This window comes from Mobula birostris, chromosome 1, assembly GCF_030028105.1.
Source record: "Mobula birostris isolate sMobBir1 chromosome 1, sMobBir1.hap1, whole genome shotgun sequence".
In the NCBI taxonomy this organism is placed as follows: domain Eukaryota; kingdom Metazoa; phylum Chordata; class Chondrichthyes; order Myliobatiformes; family Myliobatidae; genus Mobula; species Mobula birostris.
In genome coordinates this window covers 72240872-72267661 of record NC_092370.1, presented here as the reverse complement: position 1 = coordinate 72267661, position 26790 = coordinate 72240872, and the positions used below count along the sequence as shown (strand labels likewise).

The 26790-nt window shown below is 41.8% G+C and overlaps 2 protein-coding genes across 6 annotated transcripts in view; one reads left to right on the top strand and one right to left on the bottom strand.

Moving 5' to 3' along the window:
• cibar1 (CBY1 interacting BAR domain containing 1) overlaps nt 1-18983 on the bottom strand; it is a 55693-nt gene extending 36710 nt beyond the window's left edge. Inside the window, exons 1-2 of one of the 3 annotated variants that reach the window (XM_072256916.1) lie at nt 18783-18983; nt 11270-11504 (exon numbers count right to left, since the gene is read on the bottom strand). In XM_072256916.1, coding sequence (XP_072113017.1) covers nt 11270-11504; nt 18783-18817 — 270 coding nt within the window. In that variant the 5' untranslated portion in view covers nt 18818-18983. The remainder of the gene's footprint in view (nt 1-11269; nt 11505-18782) is intronic. The other 2 variants (XM_072256910.1, XM_072256923.1) reach the window with 2 other exon arrangements.
• The window catches only part of LOC140196997 (RNA-binding protein 12-like), a 185324-nt gene that overhangs the window by 77663 nt on the left and 80871 nt on the right, over nt 1-26790 (top strand). Inside the window, exon 2 of one of the 3 annotated variants that reach the window (XR_011885843.1) lies at nt 19998-20078. The exons of the other annotated variants lie outside the window; for them this stretch is intronic. The gene's annotated coding sequence lies outside the window, so the exon portion shown is untranslated. Of the gene's footprint in view, nt 1-19997; nt 20079-26790 lie in introns of those variants that run through there. 3 annotated transcript variants of the gene reach the window in all.

Below are 26790 nucleotides of genomic sequence, written 5' to 3'. Positions count from 1 at the left end.
GATCCAAGGACCCAGGTATTTTGGATGATATCCATTGGTGCTGCCATCAAGCATGACAAGGACAATAGGAAGATGGATCCACTGGTGGGATGTACCAAGTTGATGACTGCTACTGAGCAGAGTCCCTTGACTAGGGAAGTGACCGGTATTTTCTGTTACAACTGTGGAGAAGATGGATGTTTTAAGCAGGAGTGTGAAGGACAGGAAAACCTTCAGAAAGTAAATCAGTGGTTAATCAAACAACAAAGAAAAGAGGTAAAAACAACAGAGGGACTCAGTAAAGGAACAGTTGGCATTTTGAAGAGGATACATATCAGTGTATCAAGGGAAATAAGTACAAAACACTATTCCTGAACGTTTAAGCAACACACATAAAAGTTGCTGGTGAATGCAGCAGGCCAGGCAGCATCTCTAGGAAGAGGTACAGTCGATGTTTCGGGCCGAGACCCTTTGTCAGGGCTAACTGGAAGAAGAGCTAGTAAGAGATTTGAAAGGTGGAGGGGGAGATCCAAAATGATAGGAGAAGATAGGAGGGGGAGGGATGGAGCCAAGAGCTGGACAGTTGATTGGCAAAAGGGATATGAGAGGCTGTGATAGCGAGTCTGAGTCAAAATGTGGTTGATAAGTTGAAGAGCCGAAGAAATTACAGATGGGGAGCAGTGAGAGATGGTTTCACTGAACTCCGTCGAAGAGAAGATTTAAACTTCTTCAGTGTAGGCATCACCGGAAGAGGCTTCGCAGTAGTGAATTTAAAAATGCAAACACGAGGAAATCTGCAGATGCTTAGTGGGACCAAACTCTGACGTATCCATATGAATTGAAAATGTTTATTCTAGAGCCATACTTGTCACAGGTTCTCAAATTACTTTGGTTTATAGATCCTTTTACAACACATTTGCCATCAATGCCCACTCAGTGCCTTTGAGATTCGGGGGCTGTCGAGTATCCATACGATGGTTACTTGTCGTTGACGCTGGAGTTTTCAGAAGCAGATGTTGAAGTAACTGAGACCGTTGACACAGCAGCGTTGGTCTGCCCGGACCCAGTTATAAAGGGTGGAGCTTCCATTCTTGTGGGAATAAAAACTGCTGTTGTGAGAAGGCTCATGGGAGCATGCAAGGAGAGAATTTTTTGAAAACCTTGTCCATTTATTCTGTATTCAGAACCGCTTTTGAGAAGGTGCGAGTTCCTCCTAAGCAGGATGATGAGCAGAAACAAGGAACTGTGTGGTACATCCAGTCTAGACCTGTCACATTACGTCTTACAGGAGTAGCTAGAATGACAAGAATCCCCAAATTTCCCCAACTGTCCAAGGAATGGAAAAGGAGATTAACTAAGAAGTTGTTGGGACGTGAAGATGCGTCTTCCATTGACAAGTCTGATGTAGGTTACTTCAAGAGTACTTGCCAGACTACTAGAGGACACCCCTTTCTGAGAGAGGTCTTGCCAGTTAGCACCAGCAGAGGTTGAAGATGTTTGGCAGCACCAATTAAACTGAAGGGAGTTAAGTTCAATCATGCAGCCGGGGGGCGGGGGGGGGGGGTAAGCCTGAGCCACCAGAACATACGAGTGATAGACAGGGGGAGGCACCCTCTAGTAGACAAGAAGGGTTACAAGGGGTGGTGGAGGAGCCAAAGATGAGATAAGGAAGTCTCAAGGAGTTAGGAAACCCACAGAGAGACCATGGTGCACCAGGGGAACAGAGTGTTGTGTCTATCCTCCTAGTGAGGTATGTCACTACCATTGCAGGTCATGTTGTCACAAGATTCCTGTGAAAATTCTGTTGTTAATGATGGGTTGGTAAATTTCAAAGTCATGAGGACATGACTATTTATGATTGGGGGGGGTGGGGTATAACACCCTGGTTAAGATTTTACTGCTAATATTGTAGGGTATTTCAGTTAATGGTTTTCAGTAAAAGCAATGTGTTCTGCTGGTAGTGTTTGCACTACCGTTAAAGATAAGGTGTTGTGATGTTCACACCTAGGAATGTAGTGACATCCAATCAGGTTGGTGGAATTGGGAGAAGATTCTAGAGAACGCTGGGTGGAGATGTTTTGGTGACAGACTCTGGAGTGGGTCGAGGTCTTTTTGGCAGGAGCTAGGATAGGAGGGGAGATGGCTGAGAATGCCGTCCCTGTTGCACAAGGTGCTTTGTGCAGATGAATGGCTTCAAGGAATAAGGACCAATACTCCTTTGGTGGAACTCATTTGTTCGAGATGGATTTCGAGTGACACTTAGAAGGTGGTGTGTGCTTTCACACAGACCATGGGTTCAGAGCATGAGCTAAAGACAAATTCAAGATGAGCTCCAACTTGTGTGCACATTTGAACAGGGTTAACTATAATGGGCTCTTTTTATTTTTTGTTTTCTTTTTCCTACTAACTGTTCGATAAAGGTGAAATTTGTAAATATACTTGCTTTATAATTGTATGCAGGGTGCGATATTATTTCTTGCCGACGGGCAATATTAACACAGTATTCATTCCAATTGGGGTGCGGGTGAACGAAACATTCCGACTTTCCTGGTCTGGTGGGACCCAAGTCATATCGTTCCTAGACGTACAGAGTTCAAGGAAGGTGATTTTCTTACCTCTGAGTCCATTGGCTTGTTAGTGAGGAGCTAACCAGCCATGCTTCTAGAGACACCTTGTAAAAGGGGGTTTCAATTGCTTTCAAACACTAATTATAATTATAATGTAAATAAAATTACATATAAATGCAAGCATTTAAATTTAGGTTATATTAATTATTAAATCATAAAGTTAAAAATGTATGGGAATGGGCATGAACTCAGTCCTGTTAGCTTTGTTATCCCAGAAGTTGCATATACCATCAATTGATGAATTTAAAATTTTGAGAAACAAGCATGTAAGCCAATAGCAAATGCACATATGTGAATGCCAAAATATCCCAAATAAAAATGAATGGCTCAAACTAGCAGAGAAAAAGCTACATTTTTGTTGATCTACCTGATCTCTAACCTGTTGCTAAATATATCAAGCTGACCTAACACATTATCATAGTTTACACCAAACTGCAAAATGGTCTTTATAATGATTGCAAACACATATAATTATCCAGTTTACAAGTCAGAGAGCAATAGGACAGATAAGTGACAGGGGTCAGTACCTTACTGGGGTGAAGTATTCCTGGCACAATCTGTAATATTTTTCCCAAAAAACTCTAATGGGTTGTTGTCATTGAAAACAAAATTATTTCACATTTTAAACCACGAAAGTCACTAGTCAACTTTACAGAATAATATGAAACAATCTAGTTATTGCTGATTTTGCACATCACTCTGATAAAAGTCTGTTGTAAGGCACAGAACTTAACATTATGTGATCAGCAGCACATTGAATGATTGGCGACCATGGGGATGGGTACGACTGGGATGGAGGGCTCAAAGTTTCAGACTTAAGTAATACAACAGATTGTCAGAGATCCCTGTAATGTTATTAAAAATTCGAGTAGACTAAGACTACAGATGCAGGAAATCCAAACAAAAATAAAAGAGGTAACGCTAGAAGCTCTCAGAGATCAAGCAACATCCATCAGGAGAGAAACAGTCAATATTTTACATAGAACATAGAACAGTACAACACCAGAACAGGTCCTTCAGTCCACAATGCCGAATCAGCTAAAAAGTAAGTTTTAAAAATCTCAGAAATAATCCCTACTACCTACACAATGTCCACATCCCACTATCTTCCTCCCATTCATGTGCCTATCTAAATACTAATAGTCTCTAATGTATTTGCTTCTACCGCCATACCAGGCAGTACATTCCAGGCATCCACTACTGAGCTTAAAAAGAAACTTACCCCTCACATCCCCTTTGAACCTACCCCATTTCATCTTCAGTGCATGCCCTCTGGTATTAGACATTTCTATCCTGGGAAAAGATACTCCCAGTCTACTCTATTTATGTCTTTCATAATTATATAAACCTCTATCTGATCTCCCCTCAGCCTCTGGCACTTCAGAGAAAACAACCCAAGTTTGTCCAGCCCCTCATCATAGCACATGCCCTCTAAACCGGGCAGCATCCTGGTAAACCTCTTCTGCACCCTCTCCAAAGCCTCAACATCCATCCTATAGTAGGGTGACCAGAACTATGCAATACTCCAAATGTAGCCCAAACCAGGTTTTATAAAGTTGCAAGATAACTCCTTAACTTTTGAATTCAATGCCTGGACTAATAAGACCATTCCATAAGCCTTCTTAACCACCCTATTGTCCTGTGTAGCCACTTTCAAGGAGATAAGAACTTAGACCTGCTCAGCAACGTGTTAAGGATCTTGTCCTTAACAATGTACTGTCTCTTGCATTTGCCCTACCGAGATGCAACAACTCACATTTATCTGAATTAAACTCCATCTGTCATTTCCCTGCCCATATCTACAACTGATTTATATTGTGCTGTATTCTTTGCCAATTTTTTTTACACCATCCACAACTCTACCAATCTTGGTATCATCCGCAAACTTACTAACCATCCATCTACATTTTCATCCAAGTCATTTATGTACATCACAGACAGCAGAGACCATACCACAGGCCCCTGCAGAACACCACTATTTATAGACCACCGCTCGAATAAGTCCCTTCAACCACTACCCTGTCTTCCATGTGCAAGCCAGTTCTGAATTAAGACAACCAATTCGCCGTGGACCCCATGCACCCATATCTTCTGGATTAGCCACCCATGAGGGTCTTTGTCAAACACCTCACTAAAATTCATGTAGACAACATCCACTGCTCCATTTTCATTAATCTCTCTCTTCACCTTGTCAAAAAACTCACTCAAGTTGGCAAGACATGGCTCACCCCACACAAAGCCATTCTGGCTCTCCCTAATTAGGCCATGGGTTTCCAAATGCTCCTATGTATTATCCCCAAGAACAGTCTCCAGCAATTTCCCTGCAACTGATGTGAGACTCATCGATCTATAGATCCCAGGATTTTCCCTTCCTAAATAAAGATACATTAGACCTTGGCTGTGCCTAGAGAGGACATGTGATACTGGTCAAAACCCCAGCAATCTCATCTCTTGTCTCCCTCAATAACCTGAAGTAAATCCCATCAGGCCCTGGGGACTTATCCACCTTAATACTCATTAGGAGATGCACACTTCCTCCTCTTTGCCTTAGCATACTGATACATTCAGCAATGATCTCCTGGTTCTCTATGTCCCTTTCCTTGATAAATACTGAAGCAAAATACTCGTCAAGTACCTCACTCATATACTCCACATCCAAGCAAATGTTCCCCTTTTTATCCTACCTTCTCCCTAGTTATCCTTTTGCTCTTGACGCAAGTATAGAATGCCTTGGGATTCACTTAATCCTACTTGCCAAGGACTTTTTGTGGCTATTCCTGGCTTTCCTAATTCCCTTCTTGAGTTCTTTTCTGGCTTCTTTATAAACCTCATATGCTTTTTTTGATCCTGACTTCATAAGCTTTACATACATTTCCTTTTTCTTCTTGACTAAATTCATCACCTCTCTGGACATCCAAGGTTCTCTTATCTTTCGATCGCTGTCCTTCCTTCTAACATGAACATAACTTTTCTGTTATCTGTGCAATTGTTCTTTAAACATCCTCCACGTGCCTGATGTGTACTTGCCATTAAAAAAGATACTCCCAATTAATGCTTCTTAGTTCCTGCCTAATGCCCTCGTAACTTGTCCTACTCCAATTTCAAATTCACAACCATCCTTATCTATAGCTCTTCTGAAAGTTAGGGTGTTGTGGTCTCTGTTCCCTAACTGCTCACCGACTGAAAGGTCAGTCACCTGCCCAGGCTCATTACCCAATACCAGGTCCAGTACAGCCCCTCCTCTTGTAAAACCATTTACATATCGATTTAAGAAAACCTACTGGATACACTTAACAAATTCTTCGCCATCTAAACCCTTTACACTAAGATCTCAGTTTAAATTCTGGAAGTTGAAATCCCCTTATTATTTTCAAATAGTTCCTTATCTGTTTACATATCTGTTCCTCAAAGCTCCAGTGGCTATCAGGGGATCTGTAGCACGATCTCATCAGTGCGATTGCACCCTTCCTATTCCTGAGTGCTACCCAAATGGACTCCGTGTTTGAACTCTCCATTATGTCTCCCAAGTGCAGCTGTGATATTGTAACTGATTAATTCATCACCTCTATCATAATACTCTTAGCACACATATCGAACTATCTGACCCATCATACCTGTTGTTTCAATTTTGGATGAAAGAATCTTTATTTGAACTGGAAATAATTTTCCAAGTTAGAATTTGGAATGGATATATTGGGGTATCAACAGGCTGCCAGGCTGTTAATATTAAAGCCTTCAGAATAATAGGATTGAGCAGATAACTCTGATTTATGAAGGGAAAATCATGTTTGACTCATCTGAAATTCTTTTAGAATGTAATTAGTAGAATGGATAATGGGGAAATAACAGATGTGGTATATTTGAATTTTTCTGAAAAACTTTTGATAAGATTCTGCATTGAAAATGCAGAACAAGCTCAGAACACAGACTTAGTGGCAATATACTGACGTGGAATAAAAACTGGTTATTGGACAGGAAGTAAAAAGTACGAGTAAACATATCCTTGTCAGGTGTACTGGCTTTAATTAACGGGGCAGGGCACAGCAAGGTGGGGATGGACCCTAGCCATTCACAAATTAGATCAATGATTTGGTGAAGGGGACAAAGTGACCTTTCCTTTTTTGCTGGCAATAGTAATTTAGGTTGGATTATGCGTCTAGAGACTTCAATGGGATAAAGAGAAACCGTGAGAAGGTGATAAAACGGTAGATAGAATAAAATGAGCTCATCCATTTTGATGAATGTAATAGAAATGCAGAGCATTTCTAATACAGTGAGAAAGTGGTTAAGTTGATAGTACTTAATCTTAGTATTCTCCTTGATAGGTTCAAGGAGACTCCTCCTGTGAGTGTATACAAATCAACAAAGGCTAATATATAGGTGCTGCAAGCAGTTGAGAGGGCAAATGATATATTTACCTTCATTAAAAGAGGTATTGATCAGAAGTAAGGAAGGTTTCTGTGATTATATAAGGCCTTGATGAAACACCACCTGAAGTACTTGTACAATTTTGGATTATTTACCCAAGAAATCATTACTTGCCATAGAGGAAGTGAAGCAAAGATTCATTGACCTGATTCCAGATATGGCAGGTTTCAGAGATTTACAGAATGGGACATTCAGCTCATGATGTTTTGCCAACCTCGAGTCCAATTTATACTAAATGCCCCTCACCCATGTATCATTGATATCCCATCATTCCTTTCATATTCATGTGTCCATCTAAAAGCTTCTTAAACTCCAACAAACTGCCTGATTCCATTACCACACTGGCAACTACCACTCACGTATTAAAAAAAATTACCTCTCATATTGCCTTTCAACTTCTCTCCACTAAGCTTAAAAGAAATATCCTCCTCCGTTTGTCAGTTTACTTTGGGGAAAATATTTTGATTGTCTACTAATTATAGTTTTAAAACCTCTGTTAGGTCTCCTCTAGGGAAAAACAAACAGAATTTGTCCAATCTTTCCTTATAGCTCTTTGCTTATAATCCAGCCAGCAACCACTTCTGCACCTCTCCACAGTCTCCAGATCCTTTGTACAATGAGGTGACCAGAACTGCAAGCAATACTCCGAAAGTTTTACACAGCTGCAACATGAGTTCTTTGCTCTTATTCTCAACACCCCTACCAATGAAGGCAAGCATGTCATTCACCTTCTTTACCACCTTGTTATCTAGTTGCATTGCCACATTCAGTGAACTGAACCATGGACCTGGACCTCAATATCGCTCTGTACCTTAACACTACGAAGGGGGTCTACCATTAACTGTATACCTTCTCCTTTAATTTGACTTTGCAAAGTGCAATACCACACACTTGCAAAGATTAAACTTCATCTGCATTTCGCAACTGATCTGTAACTAATCTGTGCAATGATCCAGAGATGATAAGAGAGCTTAAGGTTAAGGAACCCTTAGGGAACAGTGATCACAATATGATCGAGTTCACATTGAAATTTGAAAGGGAAAACATAAAATCCAATGTGTCGGTATTTCAATGGAATAAAGAAAATTACAATGGCATGAGAGGGGTACTGGCCGAAGTTGACTTGAAAGGGACATTTGCAGGGAGGACAGCAGAGCAGCAATGGTTGGAATTTCTGTGAAAAATGAGGGAAGTGCAAGACAGATATATTCCAAATAAGAAGAAATTTACAAAGGGAAGAAGGATACTACCATGCCTGACAAGTGAAGTCAGAGCCAAAGTAAAAGGGAAAGAGGGTCATATAAGGAAGTCAGAGCTAGTGGGAAGATAGATGATTGGAAAGCTTTTAAAAACTTGCAGAAGGAAACTAAGAAGGTCATTAGGAAGGAAAAGATGAATTATGAAAGGAAGCTGGTGACTAATATCAATGAAGATACTTAAAAATGCTTTCAGTATATAAAGGGTAAAAGAGAGTTGAGGGTAAATATAGGACCAATAGAAAATGACGCTGGAGATATTGTAATGAGAGACGTAGAGATGGCAGAGGAACTGAATTCGTATTTTGCATCAGTCTTCATAGTGGAAGACTATGTGCAGTGAAAATTACGACTGAGAAGGTGCTCAGGAAGCTTAACGATCTGAGGGTGGATAAGTCTCCTGGACCTGATGGAATGCACCCTCGGGTTCTGAAGGAAGTAGCTGGAGAGGTTGCGGAGGCATTAATGATGATCTTTCAAGAATCAATAGACTCTGGCATTGTACCGGACGACTGGAAAATTGCAAATGTTACTCTGCTATTTAAGAAGGATGGAAGCCAGCAGAAAGGAAACTATAGACCTGTTAGCCTGACATCAGTGGTTGGGAAGTTGTTGGAATCCATTGTTAGGGATGAGATTACAGAGTACCTGGAGGCATGTGAGAAGATAGGTCAAAGCCAGCATGGTTTCCTGAAAGGAAAATCCTGCCTGACAAACCTATTGCAATTCTTTGAGGAAATTACAACAGGGTAGACAAAGAAGATGCAGTAGACATGGTGTTCTTGGATTTTCAGAAGGCCTTTGACAAGGTGCCGCACATGAGGCTGCTTAGCAAGATAAGAGCCCATAGAACTACAGGGAAGTTACTAGCATGGGTGAAGAATTGGCTGGTTGGCTGAAAACAGGGAGTGGGAATAAAGGGATCCTATTCTGGATGGCTGCCGGTTATTAGTGGAGTTCCACCGGGGCCGGTGTTGGGACCGCTGCTTCTTACAATGTATGTCAATGATTTGGAATACAAATAATGGACTTGTGGCTAACTTTGCCAATGATACAAAGATTGTTGCAGTGGGTAACGTTGAGGAAACGGAGAGCCTGCAGAGAGACTTAGATAGTTTAGGGTAATGGGCAAAGAAGTGGCAAATGAAATACAATATTGGAAAGTGTATGGTCATGCATTTTGGTGGAAGAAATAAACAGGCAGACTATTATTTAGATGTGGAGAGAATTTAAAATGCAGAGATGCAAAGGGACTTGGGAATCCTTGTGCAAGATACCCTAAAGGTTAACCTCCAGGCTGAGTCAGTTGTGAAGAAGGCGAATGCAATGTTGACATTCATTTCTAGAGGTATAGAATACAAGAGCAGGGATGTGATGGTGAGGCTCTAAGGCACCTGTGAGACCACACGGAGTTATTGTGTACAGTTTTGGGCTCCTTATTTTAGAAAGGATATACTGAGGGTTCAGAGAAGATTCATGAGAATGATTCCAGGAATGAAAAGGTTACTGTATGAGGAAAGTCTGGCAGCTCTTGGGCTGTATTCCTTGGAGTTCAGGAGAATGGGGAGGATCTTATGGAAATATTCCAAATGTTAAAAGGCCTGAACAGATTAGACATGGCAAACTTATTTCCCATGGTACAGGATTCTAGGACAAGAGGGCACGACTTCAGGATTGAAGGACGTCCATTTAGAATTGAAATGCGGAGAAATTACTTTAATCAGAGAGTGGTAAATCTGTGGAATTTGTTGTCATGAGCAGCTGTGGAGGCCAAGTCATATTTAAGGCAGAGATAGATAGGTTCTTGATTAGCCAGGGCATCAAAGGGTATGGGGTGAAGGCAGGGGAGTGGGGATGACTGGAAGAATTCAATCAGCACATGATTGAATGGCAGAGCAGACTTGAGTGAATGGCCTGAGTAACCCGAATGGCCTACTTCTGCTCCTATATCTTATGGTCTTATGTGATATACTGTATATCACACTGCATTCTTTGATAGTCTTTTACACTGTTAACAACTCCACTAAACTTGCCACCTACAAATCTGCTAAGCCACTCATCTCATTTTCATCCAAATCACTGATATACTGTATATCACAAACAAGAGGTCTCAGAACAATCCTTAAATAACACAAGCTCCAGGCAGAAGACAAGTTATACTTGCTAACAAGGCAGTGAAGCAAAGGTTCAAAAGGCTTGTACCTATATGATGGCAAGACTGTCAAATGAACAGATTGGGTTAACCAGGCATTCTTTCACTAAGAGTGTAAAAGAATGAGGGAATCTTGTTTGAAACAGATAAAATTCTGGAAACTATGCATCCTAGATGCTCTCCCTGACTGGGGTTATCTAGAGTAAGAAGTTACAGTCACACGGTAAGGACTTAACCATTTAGGACTGAAGAGAAATTTCTACACTCAGACAGTGTTAAGCCTATGACATACTACAGAGAACAGTAGAGGCCAAGTGGCCAAATACATGCATTATGAAAGCAGATGGAATTTCAGATACAAAAGGCATGACGGGAAGCGGGGAGAGATCTGGAATATGGTATTGTAATGGAGAATCAGCCATTACTAATTGCACTGAATGGCAGAGCAGGATCTAATTATGGTGCCCTGATATAATGTACTATTGAATTTAGAAATGTTAAGATTGCATCTACTAATGTGGTGCCATAGTACTGAAGCCTCGCAACTCTACTGATCCAGGCTTGACTCCATCCTTCAGTGCCTTGTGCAAAGTTTACGAGTTCTCCCCGGCTACTCCCAATTTCAAATCCCAAATATAGTTAACTTACAGCATCTGTCAGTGAGTGGCAGTAGTTATCAGAGGTGGAGCATGTGGACCCATGAAAAAGAATAACTTACAACTAAATAGGGGAGTAGATTGATGTGAGAACCGAATTTGATGGGCTGAATAGATACGTTAAACAAATGTCATAAACAACTATGAAAAATAACACTTTCATCTGCTCACCTCTGCATGTCGATAATCCTGAATTAAAGCAAAATGATCTGCAAAACTACTCAGGCCATATTTTAGATGAGGTGTTTCTGTATCAGCATACTCTCGGAGTTCTTTAACTAAGAGATCAGATTTATCACGTAGTCTTGCAGTTTTTCGTGTATAGGCTGCAAATAAGCTGCACAAGTCACCAAAGTGTTTTTCCACATTTGCAACAGTGCTCTGAATATACTTGGTTTGACTGTCCCTGGAAAAAAAAATTCAAGATTGGTTAATGTCATTTAAAGCAAAAATTGGTTTTACTTTGAAAATAAAAAAATGAAGTATTCAGATATTTAATTTGAATTATCATAAAGAATCTTTTATGACAAATGAGCAGTGTGTTGTGGTGTAATATACACTTCTATGTATCAAGGTTGATCTTTCAAGCTTATTGTAGTTAAATTCAGTCTTATAAATTAGTGGTGGGACTTCGGATGGAAATTTGGAACAAGGCAAATCCAGGCTTTTTGTGATCCTCCCGCCTTTTACTAAATTCCATCCAAGGCCAGAGACTACAGTGTTTGCAATAAATCACCAAGGAAATGGGTGGTGGTAGGTGTGGAATACATCAATGTTCTTGTGGTTTAGTTACAGAGAAGTACATAGAAGTCCCAATGAGAGAGAGTGCAATACTTGATCCACTATTCAGGAATAATACAAGGCAGGTGACAGAAGTTTGTGTAAGGGAACACTTTGCGTCTAATGATCATAATGCCGTTAGTTTCAAAGTAAATATGGAAAAAGATAGGTCTAGTCTGCAAGTTGAGATTTTAAACTGGAGAAAGGCCAGTTTTGGTGGTATCATCAAAAATCTGGCAAGTGTGAATTGGGCCAGGCTACTTTCTAGCAAAAGTGTACTTGGTAAGTGGGAGGTCTTTAAAAGTGAAATTTTGAGAGTACAAAGCTTATGTGTGCCTGTAAGAATAACAGTTAAAGATTACAGATTTAGGGAGCCTTGGTTCTCAAGAGATAGTGAGGCCTGATTAAGAAAAAAAAGGAGGTGCATAGTGGGTATAGGTGCTTACGAACAATGTTCCCTCTAATTTTTAGTAGTCAGTGTACACAAAAATCTTATCTTGTGCAAATTTTTTTCCTGTGACAAAAGTATGTGCGCATTGAATGCGCACTTGGCACAGTTTATGTAGGTTTACAAAATATTTGACATAAAACTGCACAGAATAACAACAAAATAACATACATATTTAAGTCACTCAGTTATTTTTTCTCCCTCCTGTCTTTGGCATTTACCCATTATCTAGACTAATAGAACTTCCATCCAATTGATAGCTTTTGATTCTCATTAACATATCCAAATGACATTCACCTGAATGGTTTCTCAGCTTGTTTTTGAGCTGGTTCATTAGGCTAAAACCTCGCTCACAGTCTGCACTTGACACAAAAAATTTCCCCCAACGTCCATCAATTGTGCAAGGTCGCAAAACTGTCACCATTTGAGTAAAGTTTGAAATCAGTTTGGATTTAATTTTTTCTTGGATGGAAAATTTGAAATCATTAAACAGTCTAACTATTACAGTGTTTTCAGCTAGAAAACCATGATATTTTAGACATAAGGCATTAACGTTCATTGCCAAATGTGAAGTCACAATCTGCAATTGCGGAGAAATCAAAAGCTGACCATTCTTGTACCTCATCTTCAGGAAACCTTTCTTCTAAATGAGCACAAAGGCTATTTATAAAAGTCAACAGCAAACTTGTATCTACTGTGACATTTTCTTCACATTGTTGGCTTAACAAAACTTTAACTTTGTCACTCCATGAAACATTGTCTCCCAGGTACTGCTTTCTTATCTTGTTAACTTTGCCTCGCGCAGGATGAAGTGAATCAATCGGTGTCAGGCCACTCTTTTGCAGAATCTTGCACAGTGCAGCCAGTTCAACAAAGACAGCACTTAAAACCCGTAAAGTTCTTTTGCACTTCACGCCGTTCGCTTCTTTTGAATTTGACATAGTGAATCAATATTTTTTTCAATAAAAACTTAGTAAGCTATCTACAGGATTTGAAACAGATCTTTGTAAACTTTACAATATGAACACTGTCCGCCAAAGATGGCTGCTGCCGTGATGCAGCTGTACAAACCGGAACAGGAAAGGTGAGGTGACGTAAGCTAGTGACGTGCATTGTGGTATTTGAAAAACCGACTAACTAGTTAACAGAAACATTTAGCTAAAAGATTATTTTCAATAATTATTAATTACTACATTATTTTAGGTATCTAACCTTTTGTGCACACATTAATTTCCTTTGTGCACTGGTTGAAAAACCTCTGCGCGTGCGCACACACGCGCACAGCTTAGAGGAAACATAGCTTATGAAGTACAAGAAATGCAAGAGAACACCTAAGAAAGAAATCAAAAGGGCTAAAGGAAGGAATGAGGTTGCCCTAGCAGACAAGATGAAGCAGAATCCTAAGGGATTCTACAGATATGTTAAGAGTAATAGGATTGCAAGAAACAGAATTGATCATCTGGAAGATCAGAATGGTAATCTATGCATGGAGCCAAAAGAGTTGGGGGAAATCTAGAATGTATATTTTGCATCTGTATCTATTCAGGAGACAGACAGTCTATAGCAGAGGTAAAGCAGTAGCGAGGTCATGGACCCTGTCTTGATTACAGAGAGGATGCTTGCTGTCTTGAGGAAAATTAGGGTGCACAAATCCCCAAGGCCTGACAAGCTGTTTCCCTTGGACCCTGTGGGAGGCAAGCGCAGAAAATGCAAGGGCTCTAGCAGAAATATTTAAATCATCCTTAGCAATAGGTGAGGTACTGGAAGATTGGAGGATAGCCAATGTTGTTCCGCTGTTTAAGAAAGGCTCTAAAAATAAACCAGGAAATCATACACTGGTGGACCTGACATCAGTAGTGGGAAAGTTATTGGAAGGGTACAGATATATGAGTATTTGGATAGACATGGACTGATTAGGGATAGCCAGCATGGTTTTGTTCGTGGTAGATCATGCCAAACTAATCTTAGTTTTTTTTGAGGAAGAAAATTGATGACAACAAAGCAGTGTATGTTGTCTAAATGGACTTTAGCAAGGCATTTGACAAGGTCTCGCTTGTGAGGTTGGTCAAGAAGGTTCAGTCGCTTGGAATTCAAGATGAGGTAGTAAATTGATTAGACATTGGCTTTGTGGGAGAAACCAGAAAGTGGTTGTAGATGATTGCCTCTCTCACTGGAGGCCTGTGATTAGTAGAGTGCTGCAGGGATTGGTGCTGGGTCCATTATTGTTCATCATCCATACCAGTGATTTAAATGATAACACAGTTAACCAGATCAGGATGGCAAATTTGCAGATGGCACCAATATTGGTGGTGTAGCAGGCAGCGACAAAGACCATCAGAGCTTGCAGTGGGATCTGGACTAGCTGGAAAAATGGGCTGAAAAATAATAGATGAAATTTATTGCAGACAAGTGTGAGGTGTTGCATTTTGGTCGGACCAACCAGGGCAGGCCTTACATAGTGAATGGTAGGGCAATCGGGACCGTGATAGAACGAAGGAATCTGGGAATACAGTTCTATAATTCATTGAAAGTGGAGGCACAGGCAGATAAGGTCGTAAAGAAAGCTTTTGGCACATTGGCCTTCATAAACCAAAGTATTGAATTGTTGGCCAAAAAAGAACTAGTCTACAAATCAGTGGATTCCAATGAATCAAGGACAATGAAGGTAGACAAGCCGATTGTTTTTGTTCTTGCCATGTGCTTGAAGGAGATGGAAACAGTCAATTTGTGAGACTCTCCTTACAGTCCTTTGTGAACTGAATTGATTCTTGCTCTGGGATAATCCTATCAGAGAAATCGAATGTGGACACAAGTTATCTCAGCTAATGACTTGCTAAACCTGAGATCATTCTCATACAAGTAACTATTTATTAGGTAAAGTGACAGGCTTGCTGGAGAAGCAATCTGTAATCTCATTAGACTCAGTGTCTTGGTCACCTAATTTTAACTGGCTTGAACCAGAGGTGGAAGGAACAGAGACACAAGGCGGAGGGCAGAGACCATCGAACAAGGTTGGTTGTAGCCCTTGACCAGAACCAGTATGGTGACCCAGAAAGGTCAGGTGACCTTGCACCAACGTGACGGAGATCCACTAGCGCAAGTGATGAGGAACATTATAAGAGTTAAGAGCTTCAAATACAAAGCGGCAATAACTCCCAGAGATCAATCATCGCAGAAGTAGAGATCGGGTCCATGAGGAATGCTTGGCCAGTGTAGACTTCTCTCCCGGGTAATACATTTTCTCTTCAGTGACTGTTCATGGAAGGTCAGGGAACCAGAGTGGGTGAGCACACAGTTAGTTTGTGAACTCACAGGCATTTTCGTTGAGACAATAAAGGTTACTTGTCGACAAATAGAGATTCTCTCCATGTCTCTCTGATCATTATTACTAAGGGCTGGATCTTTATAAGAGAATGCAGGAGATAGGATGTTATGTCGAAGTTACACAAGGTTTCTTCGGTATTCACTAAGGAGAAGGATATTGAATTGTGTAAGGTAAAGGAACAAGAAGGGTAGTTATGGAAAGTATGACGATTAAAGAAGAGGAAGTACTGGCGCTTTTAAGGAATATAAAAGTGGGTAAGTCTCCAGGTATGGACAAGATATTCCCTAGGACCTCAAGGGAAGTTAGTGTGGACATAGCAGGGGCTCTGACAGAAATATTTCAAATGTCATTAGAAACAGGGATGGTGCCAGAGGATTGGTATATTGCTCATGTGGTTCCATTGTTTAAAAAGGGTTCTAAGAGTAAACGTAGCAATTATCGGCCTGTGAGTTTGACGCCAGTGGTGGGTAAATTGATGGAAAGTATTCTTAGATATGGTATATATAATTATCTGGATAGACAGGGTCTGATTAGGAACAGTCAACATGGATTTGTGCATGGAAGGTCATGTTTGACAAATCTTATTGAATCTCTTGATGAGGTTACTAGGAAAGTTGACGAGGGTAAAGCAGTGGATGTTGTCTATTTGGACTTCAGTAAGGCCTTTGACAAGGTTCCACATGGAAGGTTCAATCGTTAGGCATTAATATTTAAGTAGTAAAATGGATTCAGCAGTGGCTGGATGGGAGACGCCAGAGAGTAGTGGTGGATAACTGTGCGTCAGATTGGAGGACGGTGTGTAGCGGTGTGCCTCAGGGACCTGTACCGGGTCCAATGTTATTTGTCATATATATTAATGATCTGGATGATGGGGTGGTAAATTGGATTAGTAAGTATGCAGATGATACTAAGATAGGTGGCGTTGTGGATAATGAAGTAGGTTTTCAAAGCTTGCAGAGAGATTTAGGCCAGTTAGAAGAGTGGGCTGAAAGATGGCAGATGGAGTTTATGCTGAAAAATATGAGGTGCTACATTTTGGTAGAACTAATCAAAATAGGACATACATGGTAAATGGTAGGGCATTGAAGAATGCAGTAGAACAGAGGGATCTAGGAATAATGGTGCATAGTTCCCTGAAGGTGAAATCTCATGTGGATAGGGTGGTGAAGAAAGCTTTTGGTATGCTGGCCTTTATTAATCAGATCATTGAGTTGGGATGTAATGTTGAAATTGTATAAGGCATTGGTAAGGTCAAATTTGGAGTACTGTGTACAGTTCTGGTCACCGAATTATAGGAAAGATGACAATAAAATTGAGAGAGTACAGAGGAGGTTTACTAAAATGCCTGGGTTTCATCTCCTAAGTTACAGAGAAAGGTTGACAAGTTAGGTCTTTATTCTTTGGAGCGTAGAAGGTTGAGAGGGGACTTGATAGAGGTGTTTAAAATTATGAGGGGGATTTATAAGAGTTGACGTGGATAGGCTTTTTCCATTGAGGGTAGGGGAGATTCAAACAAGAGGACATGAGTTGAGAGTTAAAGGGCAAAAGTTTAACAGTAACATGAGGGGGAACTTCTTTACTCAGAAAGTGGTAGCTGTGTGGAACGAGCTTCCAGCAGAAGTGGTTGAGGCAGGTTCAATGTTGTCATTTAAAGTTAAATTGGATAGGACAGGAAGGGAATGGAGGGTTATGGACCGAGTGCAGGTCGGTGGGACTAGGTGAGAGTAGGAGTTCGGCACGGACTAGAAGGGCCGAGATGGCCTGTTTCCGTGCTGTAATTGTTATATGGTTATAGGATGCTGGTGCAGGCTAATCTTAAGTATTGTGTGCAGTTTTGGTCACCAACCTACAGGAAAGATGTAAATGAGTTTGAAAGAGTATAGAGAAATTTTACAAGGATGATGCTGGGACTAGAGGACCTCAACTATAAGGAAAGATTGAATAGGTTACTCCTTGGAATATAGAAGACTGGGAGGAGATTTGATAGAGGTATACAAAATTATGAGGGATATAGATAGTGTAAATACAGACACGTTTTTTCCACTGGGGTTGGGTGGGACAACTAGAAGTCATGGGTTAAGGGAGAAAGCTGAAAAGTTTAAGGGGAACATGAGGGGAAACTTCAGAGGTTCATGAGAGTGTGGAATAAGCTACCACTGTAAGTGGTGCATGCGAATTCAATTTCCGTGTATAAGTTTGGAAAGTTACATGGTTGGCAGAGGTATGGAGAGCTATGATCCAAGTGCAGGTAGATGGGAGTTGGCAGTTTAAATGGTTTGACGTGCGCTAGATGGGCCGAAGGGCCGTGTCTGTGCTGTACTTTTCTCTGGCTCCAACGTATAAATCTTAATTGTTTCTTTGAGCTTTCTTTGTAGAAGTGTTGTCTACAAGAAATTGGGTTTAAAAACTACTGAGATCGTACGAGTCGGTTTATTTTTAAATGCCTTTAAAATATTACAGCTCGTTAAGCCTGTTGAGTGAAGAATCTATATCGCACGAATAACTGGTACCCTATTGATGTCATTATGCGGGTCTGATAAATGGTTCAGCCTGATTAAGAGCAGGAGAGATAACCACTACCTGAAGTTTGCGATAAGTGCAGAGAACTCCGGTTCAGGGAAGGAAGGTTGATCTCTCAAATGAAACCACGTCCATTAAATCTAACGGCAAATGGGGATCCTCCCGGAATTTTGGAGTGCAGTGCTCCAAGATTCCTTGTCATTAAGATAAACAGGTAGAAAATTCTAGGCGCTGTATTCTGGAATTTATTTCAAATCCAAAGGCAGAGATTTCAGCCATATTGGCCACTTCATTTGGAATAAAAACTACTGCGTTTATTATTTGAGATAACGCGCGGAATAGGCTCTTCGAGACGCGCCGCCCAGCAACCCGCGATTTAACCCTAGCCTAATCCCGGGACAGTTTACAAATATTAATCGGTACGTGGGAGGAAACCGGCGCACCAGGAGAAAATGCTATTCCTTCGTGAATAGCATTAATGGTTGTAGCTGCCAGACCACCCCCGCCTGACCTACGCTCCGGCAGCGGAGAGACCAGGCCCGTAACGAAGCCTCGCATTTTCCTACGGATAAAAATGGAATCGTTACTTCCCAGGATGAGGGAGGTCTTACCTTGCTCGCGTGTCCTGGTCACGGGCCTGGAACATGACGGCTCCCCCTTGAGGAGCTGAGGAGAGGAGGCCGGGCCTTGACCGACCAGCGCCAACGCGAGTGAGGCTGCACTACTCAAAGCGGGGCCGAGTCCCACCGTTACCATAGCAGCCGCCGGCGCCGACAGCCTTGCGGGCCACCCGGGACGCAGACCCGTGCTGATGACTGAACGAGCCTAGGCGGAGCGAACTGCCAACAACTCCTTATTAACTACTGCAGTGACGACATACTGCTCTCAATTTTTTAAAAAAAGTGTTTTTTGACAGGTCTCGTAATTTTCACGAGTATTGAGCGAATTAATGTCCTAAAGAAACGCAACACAGGAACACTGTCTGACACATCCAGTAGCTCCCGACCATTATTCCCACTAATTCTCCCCGCATTCCTATCAACTTTGGATATTTCACCACATATCAATAAAGTAGGGGATATTTGTATTGTATTAAAATTCCGGAGCAGCCAGAGGAATCCCATGCGGCCACCGGGAGAATGCGCCAACTGTACGGACAGAACTCGAGGTCAAGTCGGAATCCAGTCGGGACTCTGGAGCTGTGATTCTACTAAACTCACCTTTATTTTGTAATATGCAAGGTCCCAAATCATAAGGTCATCTCATAACTCTCGAGCTTTTTGTAATTGTAGGAACGTGATAAGAATCAAAATAATTTTGTTTTACATCAGATAAGGAAAACTATTCCCCCCAACTTTCCTAACTCGTCTGCTGACTTTGATACAATTGATAACTCTCTTCCTTCTGTACCTTAAATCCACTGCGCACCTTTACGGCACTACCTTTCCTGATGAAGGGGCTCAGTCCGAAATGTCAGCACTTTATTCCCCAGTCTTAATTGCTGCATTCCTTCAGTATTCTTAACATTTCCAGCATCTGCAGAATCTCTTGTGCTTATAGTATTAGCTGTTGGTATCATCATTTTTTGTTGTAAGAAGTTAGGAAGTGTATCAGTGACTATCATACAACCTACCAGGTGTTTTTTTTAGGCACAAACATATAAGCTGAGTTCTAAATAATGATTATTGGTAGCTGATTAATGTGAATGTATTAAGCATTGCACCTAGGCTAATAATGGCATCGGTAAGATACTGTGTTTAAAGATGCAATCACTGACTATGATACCTTGTGTTAGATTATTAAACCCTTCCCTGCATTGATTTCAGCGGTTTCTGTTTCTCACTTCTCCATTTTGAACAAGAACCCGGAGGGCATCCATCTCTCTCATATTCCGCTCCCGAATCAAGACATCAAATGGTGATTATGAAATAGTTTTTAAAGCTACCATATCAGATTATCAGTCATTGTTTTCTCTCACAGAGCAAATTCACTTGCACAGTGACTCCCAACAGCAATTATGCACAATGCATAGTTTATTTTATTAGATTAGCTTTACACATTGCTGACCACTCACAATATCAAGTACCCTGCTGAAGTGATAATAGCGTTGATGAAAGGTGGAACACTGCATGCAGCAATCTTGATACTATGCAAGCAGGCTGAGGCTGAACACTACCTACATTACACAGAGCTAATAAGGCTGTACATATCCAAATTGCTGTACCCACCCTCCACCCAATTTTTCAGAACAAAACAAGTTTGTTGCCTAACAACATTAATGCATATTGTCCCTGTAGTGGAGATAGTGCTACACCTGCCCATTCACCTCCTCCTTTACATTCAGTCCCTCCATTAGACAGAGGAGCAGAATTAGGCCATTTGGCCCATCAAGTTTACTCTACCATTTCATCATGGCTGATCCATTTCCCTCTCGCTACCATTGTCCTGCCTTCTACTTGTAATCTTTCACTCCCTGACTAATGAAGAATCTCTCATCCTTCGGCTTAAATACACCCAATGATCTGGTCTCCACAGCTGCGTGTGGCAACAAATTCTACAGTTTCAGTACCTTCTGGCTAAAGAAATTCCCCCTCATTTCCATACTAAATGGGTATCCCTCTATTCTGAGGCTGTGGCCTCTGATCCTAGATTCTCTCACTTAGAAAATATCCTTTCCACATCCACTCTATCTGGGCCTTTCAACATTTGATGGGTTTCAAAGAGTTTTCCCCTCATTCTTCAAAATTCCAATGAGTACAAGCCCAGAGCCATCAATCGCTCCTCATACAATATGAGTTCCTATTCCAGAATCATTCTCGTGAACCTCCTCTGAACCCTCTTCAACGTCAGCACATCCTTTCTGAAATAAGGGATCCATAACTGTTCACAATACTCCAAGCGAGGCCTTATAAACCCTCAGCATTATATCATTGCTTTTATATTCTAGTCCTCTTGAAATGAATGCCAACATTGCATCTGCCTTTCTCACCACTGACTCAACCTGCAAATTAACCTTTAGGGAATCCTACACGAGCACTCCCAAGTCCCTTTGCACCTATAATTTTTGGATTATCTCCCCGTTTAGTAAATGGTCTAAGCCTTCATTTCTTTTACCATATAATTCCTGATACTATATTCCATCTGCCACTTCTTTGCCCATTCTTCTAATCTATCTAAGTCCTTCTGCAGCCTCCCTGCTTCCTGAACACTGCCTGCCCACCACTTACTTTTGTATTGTCCGTAAACCTGGCCACAAAGCCATCAATTCCATCATTAAAATCATTGACATACTACCTATGTACTTAACCCTGCAGTACACCTCATGTCTCTGGCAACCAGTCAGATAAGGCTTTCTTTATTCCCACTTTTTGCCTCTTGCCGATCAGCCAATGCCCTATCCATGCTGGTATCTTTCTTGTAATACCATGGGCTCTTACCTTGTTAAGCAGTTTCATGTGTGGCACCTTGTCAAAGGCCTGGAAATCCAACTACACAGCATCCATCAATTCTCTTTTGTCTATCCTGCTTGTTTCTTCTTATTTCTTCAAAGAGTTCCAGCAGATTTGTCAGGCAAACTTTTCCCTTAAGGAAACCATGCTGACTTTGGCCTATTTTATCATGTGCCTCCAAGTACACCAAATCCACATCTTTACCAATCAACACCAACATTTTCCCAACCACTGAGGTCAGGCTAACTGGTCTATAATTTTGTTACTTCTGCCTCCCTCTCTTCTTGAAGAGTGGAGTGACATTTACAATTTTTCAGTGCTCCTGAACTGTCCAGATTCTTGAAAGACCATTACTAATGCCTTCACAATCTTGTCAGCCACCTGTTTAAGAACACTGGGTTGTAGACCATCTGTCCAGGTGATTTATCTACCTACTGATCTTTCAGTTTCTCAAGCACCTTCTCCCTAGTAATGGCAACTTCTGCCCCCGACACTCAAACTCATAGAAACATAGAAAACCTACAGTACAATACAGGCCCTTCGGCCCACAAAGCTGTGCCAAACATGTCCTTAGAAATTACCTAGGGTTACCCATAGCCCTCTATTTTTCTAAGCTCTGTGTACCTGTCCAGGAGTCTCGTAAAAGACGCTATCATATGCACCTCCACCACTGTTGCCAGCAGCCCATTCCACGCACTCACCACTCTCTACATAAAAAAATTACCCCTGACATCTCCTCTGTACCTACTTCCAAGCAACTTAAAACTGTGCCTTCTCGTGCTAGCCATTTCAGGCCTGGGAATAAGCCTCTGACTATCCACATGATCAATGCCTCTCATCATCTTATACACCTCTATCAGGTCACTTCTCAACCTCTATCGCTCCAAGGAGAAAAGGCTGAGTTCACCCAACCTATTCTCATAAGGCATGCTCCCCAATCCAGTCAACATCTTTGTAAATCTCTTCTGCACCCTATCTATGGTTTCCATGTCCTTCCTGTAGTGAGGAGACCAGAACTGAGCACAGTACTCCAGGGTCCTGTATAGCTGCAACATTACCTCTCAGCTCCTAAACTGAATCCCACAATTGATGAAAGCCAATGCACCAAATGCCTTTTTAACCACAGAGTCAACCTGCGCAGCAGCTTTTAGTGTCCTATGGACTCAGACCCCAAGATCCCTCTGATCCGCCACACTGCCAAGAGTCTTAGTATTAGTACTATATTCTGCCATCATATTTGACCTACCAAAATGAACCACTTCACACTTACCTGGGTTGAACTCCATCCTGCCACTTCTCAGCCCAATTTTGCATCCTATCGATGTCCCACTGTAACCCCTGACAGCCCTCCACACTATCCACAACACCCCCAACCTTAGTGTCATCAGAAAATTTACTAACCCATCCCTCCACTTCCTCATCAGGTCATTTATAAAAATCATGAAGAGTAGGGGTCCCAGAACAGATCCCTGAGGCACACCACTAGTCACCAACCTCCATGCAGAATATGACCCGTCTACAACCACTCTGCCTTCTGTGGGCAAGCCACAGAGCAATGACCCTTAGATCCCATGCCTCCTTACTTTCTCAATAAGCCTTGCATGGGGTACCTTATCAAAATCCATATACACTACATCTACTATCTTCATCATCCTCAAAAAATTTTATCAGGCTCGATGTTCATAACTCCTGCCTCTCAGGATCTTCTCCATCAACTTACCAACCACTGAAGTAAGACTCACTGGTCTATAATTTCCTGGGCTATCTATACTCCCTTTCTTGAATAGGGGAACAACATCCACAACCCTCCAATCCTCCGGAATCTCTCCCGTCCCCATTGATGATGCAAAGATCTTTGCCAGAGGCTCAGCAATCTCCTCCCTCACCTCCCACAGTAGCCTGGGGTACATCTCATCCAGTCCCGGTGACTTATCCAACTTGATGCTTTCCAGAATCTCCAGCACATCCTCTTTCTTAATACCGACATGCTCAAGCTTTTTAGTCCTCTGTAAGCCATCCCTACAATCACCAAGATCCTTTCCGTAGCGAATACTGAAGCAAAGTATTCATTAAGTACCGCTGCTATCTCCTCCGGTTCCATACACACTTTTCCACAGTCACACTTGATTGGTTCATTCTCTCATGTCTTATCCTCTTGCTCTTCACATACTTGTAGAATGCCTTGGGGTTTTCCTTAATCCTGTCCGCCAAGGCCTTCTCATGGCTCCTTCTGGCTCTCCTAATTTCATTCTTAAGCTCCTTCCTGCTAGCCTTATTATCTTCTAGATCTCTATCATTACCTAGTTTTTTGAATCTTTCGTAAACTTTTCTTCTTGACTAGATTTACAACAGTCTTTGTCATCATCATGGACGCACGCAAGGACACGCAGACACACACGCACAGACGCACACACACAGACGCACACGCACAGACTCGCACACACGCAGGCACACGTCAAAAAAAACAATAGTCTTTGTGCACCACGGATCTTGTACCCTACCGTCCTTCCCCTGTTTCATTGGAACATACCTACTCAGAACCCCACGCAAATATCCCCTGAACATTTGCCACATTTCTTCTGTATGTTTCCCTGAGAACATCTGTTCCCAATTTATACTTCCAAGTTCCTGTCTGATAGCCTCATATTTCCCCTTACTCCAATTAAACATTTCCCTAACTTGTCTGTTCCTATCCCTCTCCAATGCTATGGTAAAGGAGATGGAATTGTGATCACTATCTCCAAAATGCTCTCCCACTGAGAGATGTGACACCTGACCACGTTCATTTCCCAATACCAGATCAAATACAGCCTCTCCTCTTGTTGGTTTATCTACATATTGTGTCAAGAAACCTTCCTGAACACACCTAACAAGCTGCACCCTATCTAAACCCCTTGCTCTAGGGAGATGCCCATCAGTATTTGGGAAATTAAAATTTCCCATCACAACAACCCTGTTATTATTACACCTTTCTAGAATCTGTCTCCCTCTCTGCTCCTTGATGTCCCTGTTACTATTGGGTGGTCTATAGTAAACACCCAGTAGAGTTATTGACCACTTCCTGTTCCTAACTTCCACCCACAGAGACTCCGTAGACAATCCCTCCATGACTTCCTCTTTTTCTGCCACGCCCCCACCTCTTTTCCCTCCCTTCCTGTCCTTTCTGAAACATCTAAAGCCTGGCACTCAAAGTAACCATTCCTGCCCCTGAGCCATCCAAGTCTCTGTAATGGCCACAACATCATAGCTCCAAGTACTGATCCATGCTCGAAGCTCATCCGCTTTGTTCATAATACTCCTTGCATTAAAATAAACACATCTCAAACCATCACTCTGAGTGCGTCCCTTCTCTATCACCTGCCTATCCTCCATTTCACACTGTCTCCAAGCTTTCTCTCTTTGCGAGCCAACCACCTCTTCAGTTCGGTTCCCACCACCCCAGCAATTCTAGTTTAAACTCTCCCCGATAGCTTTAGCAAACTCCCCGCCAGGATATTGGTCCACCAGGATTCAAATGCAACCCGTCCTTTTTGTGCAGGTCACACCAGGCCCAAAATAGGTCCCAATGATCCAGAAATCTGAATCCCTACCCCATGCTCCAATCCCTCAGCCACACATTTATCCTCCACCTCACTCTATTCCTATACGCACTGTTACGTGACACAGGCAGTAATCCTGAGATTACTACCTTTGTGGTCCTACTTCTCAACTTCCTTCCTAACTCCCTGTCATTTATTTTCAGGACCTCTTCCCTTTTCCTACCTATGTCGTTGGTACCAATATGCACCATGACCCCTGGCTGTTCTCCTTCCCACTTCAGGATATTGTGGATGTGATCAGAAACATCCCGGACCCTGGCACCTGGGAGGCAAACTACCATTTGCATTTCTTTCCTGTGTCTACAGAATCGCTTATCTGACCTCCTAACTATGGAGTTCCCTGTCACTGCTGTCATCCTCTTCCTTTCCCTACCCGTCTGAGCCACAGGGCCAGACTCTGTACCAGAAGCACGGCCACTGTTGCTCCCCCCAGGTAGGCCATCCCCCCCCAAACAGTACTCAAACAGGAGTACTTACTGTTAAGGGGGGGGTACTTTCTAGCATCTGACTCCTGGCTTACTGCTAGTGTCTTCCACAATGAAGACTGATGCAAAATACTTATTCAGTTCATTTGCTATTTCCTTGTCTCCCATTACTACCTAACCAGCAACATTTTCCATAGGTCTGATCTGTATTCTAACCTCTTTTTTACTCTGTATATATCTGAAGAAACCCTTGGTTTCCTGTTAAATATTATTGGCTAGCTTACCTTTGTATTCCATCTTTTCTCTCTTTATGACTTTTATAGTTGCCTTCTGTTGGTTTTTAAAAGCTTCCCAATCCTCTAACTTCCCACTAATTTTTGCTGTATCATATGCCCTGTATTTTGCTTTTATATTACTTTTGACTTCGTCTGTTAGTCACGATTGCATCTTTCGTCTTTTAGAATACTTCTTCATCTTTGGGATGTATCTATCCCACACCTTCCGAATTCCCCCCAGAAACTCCAGCCATTGCTGCACCACCACTGTCCCTGCTAATGTCCCCTTCGAGTCAACTTTGGCCAGCTCCTCTCTCATGCCTCTGTAATTCCGTTTACTCCACTGTCATACTGATATATTTGACCTTCTACCTCTCAAATTACAGGCTGAATTATATCATATTATGCTCATTGTCTCCTAAGTGTTCCTTTATCTTAAGCTTTCTAATCAATTCCAGTTCACTGCACACCACTAAGTCCAGAAAAGCTGATCCCTAGTGGGCTCAACCATGAGCTGCTCTGCAAAGCCACCTTGTAGGCCCTCGTGTGATGCCGAACCAACCTGTTTTTCCCAATCTACCTGCACATTGAAATTCTCCTTGACTATTGTAACATTGCCCTTTGGATATTCCTTTTCTATCTCCTGCTGTAATTTGTAACCCTCATCTTCAGTACTGTTTGGAGGTCTGTATATAACTCCCATCAGGATCTTTTTACCTTTGCAGCTTCTTGGTTCTACCCACAATGATTCCACACCTTCCGATCCTATGTCACCTCTTTCTCAGGATTTGATTTCAGTTTTTACCAGCGGGGCACCCAACACCCTCTTCCTACCTTCCTGTCCTTTCGATACAATGTGTATACTTGAACT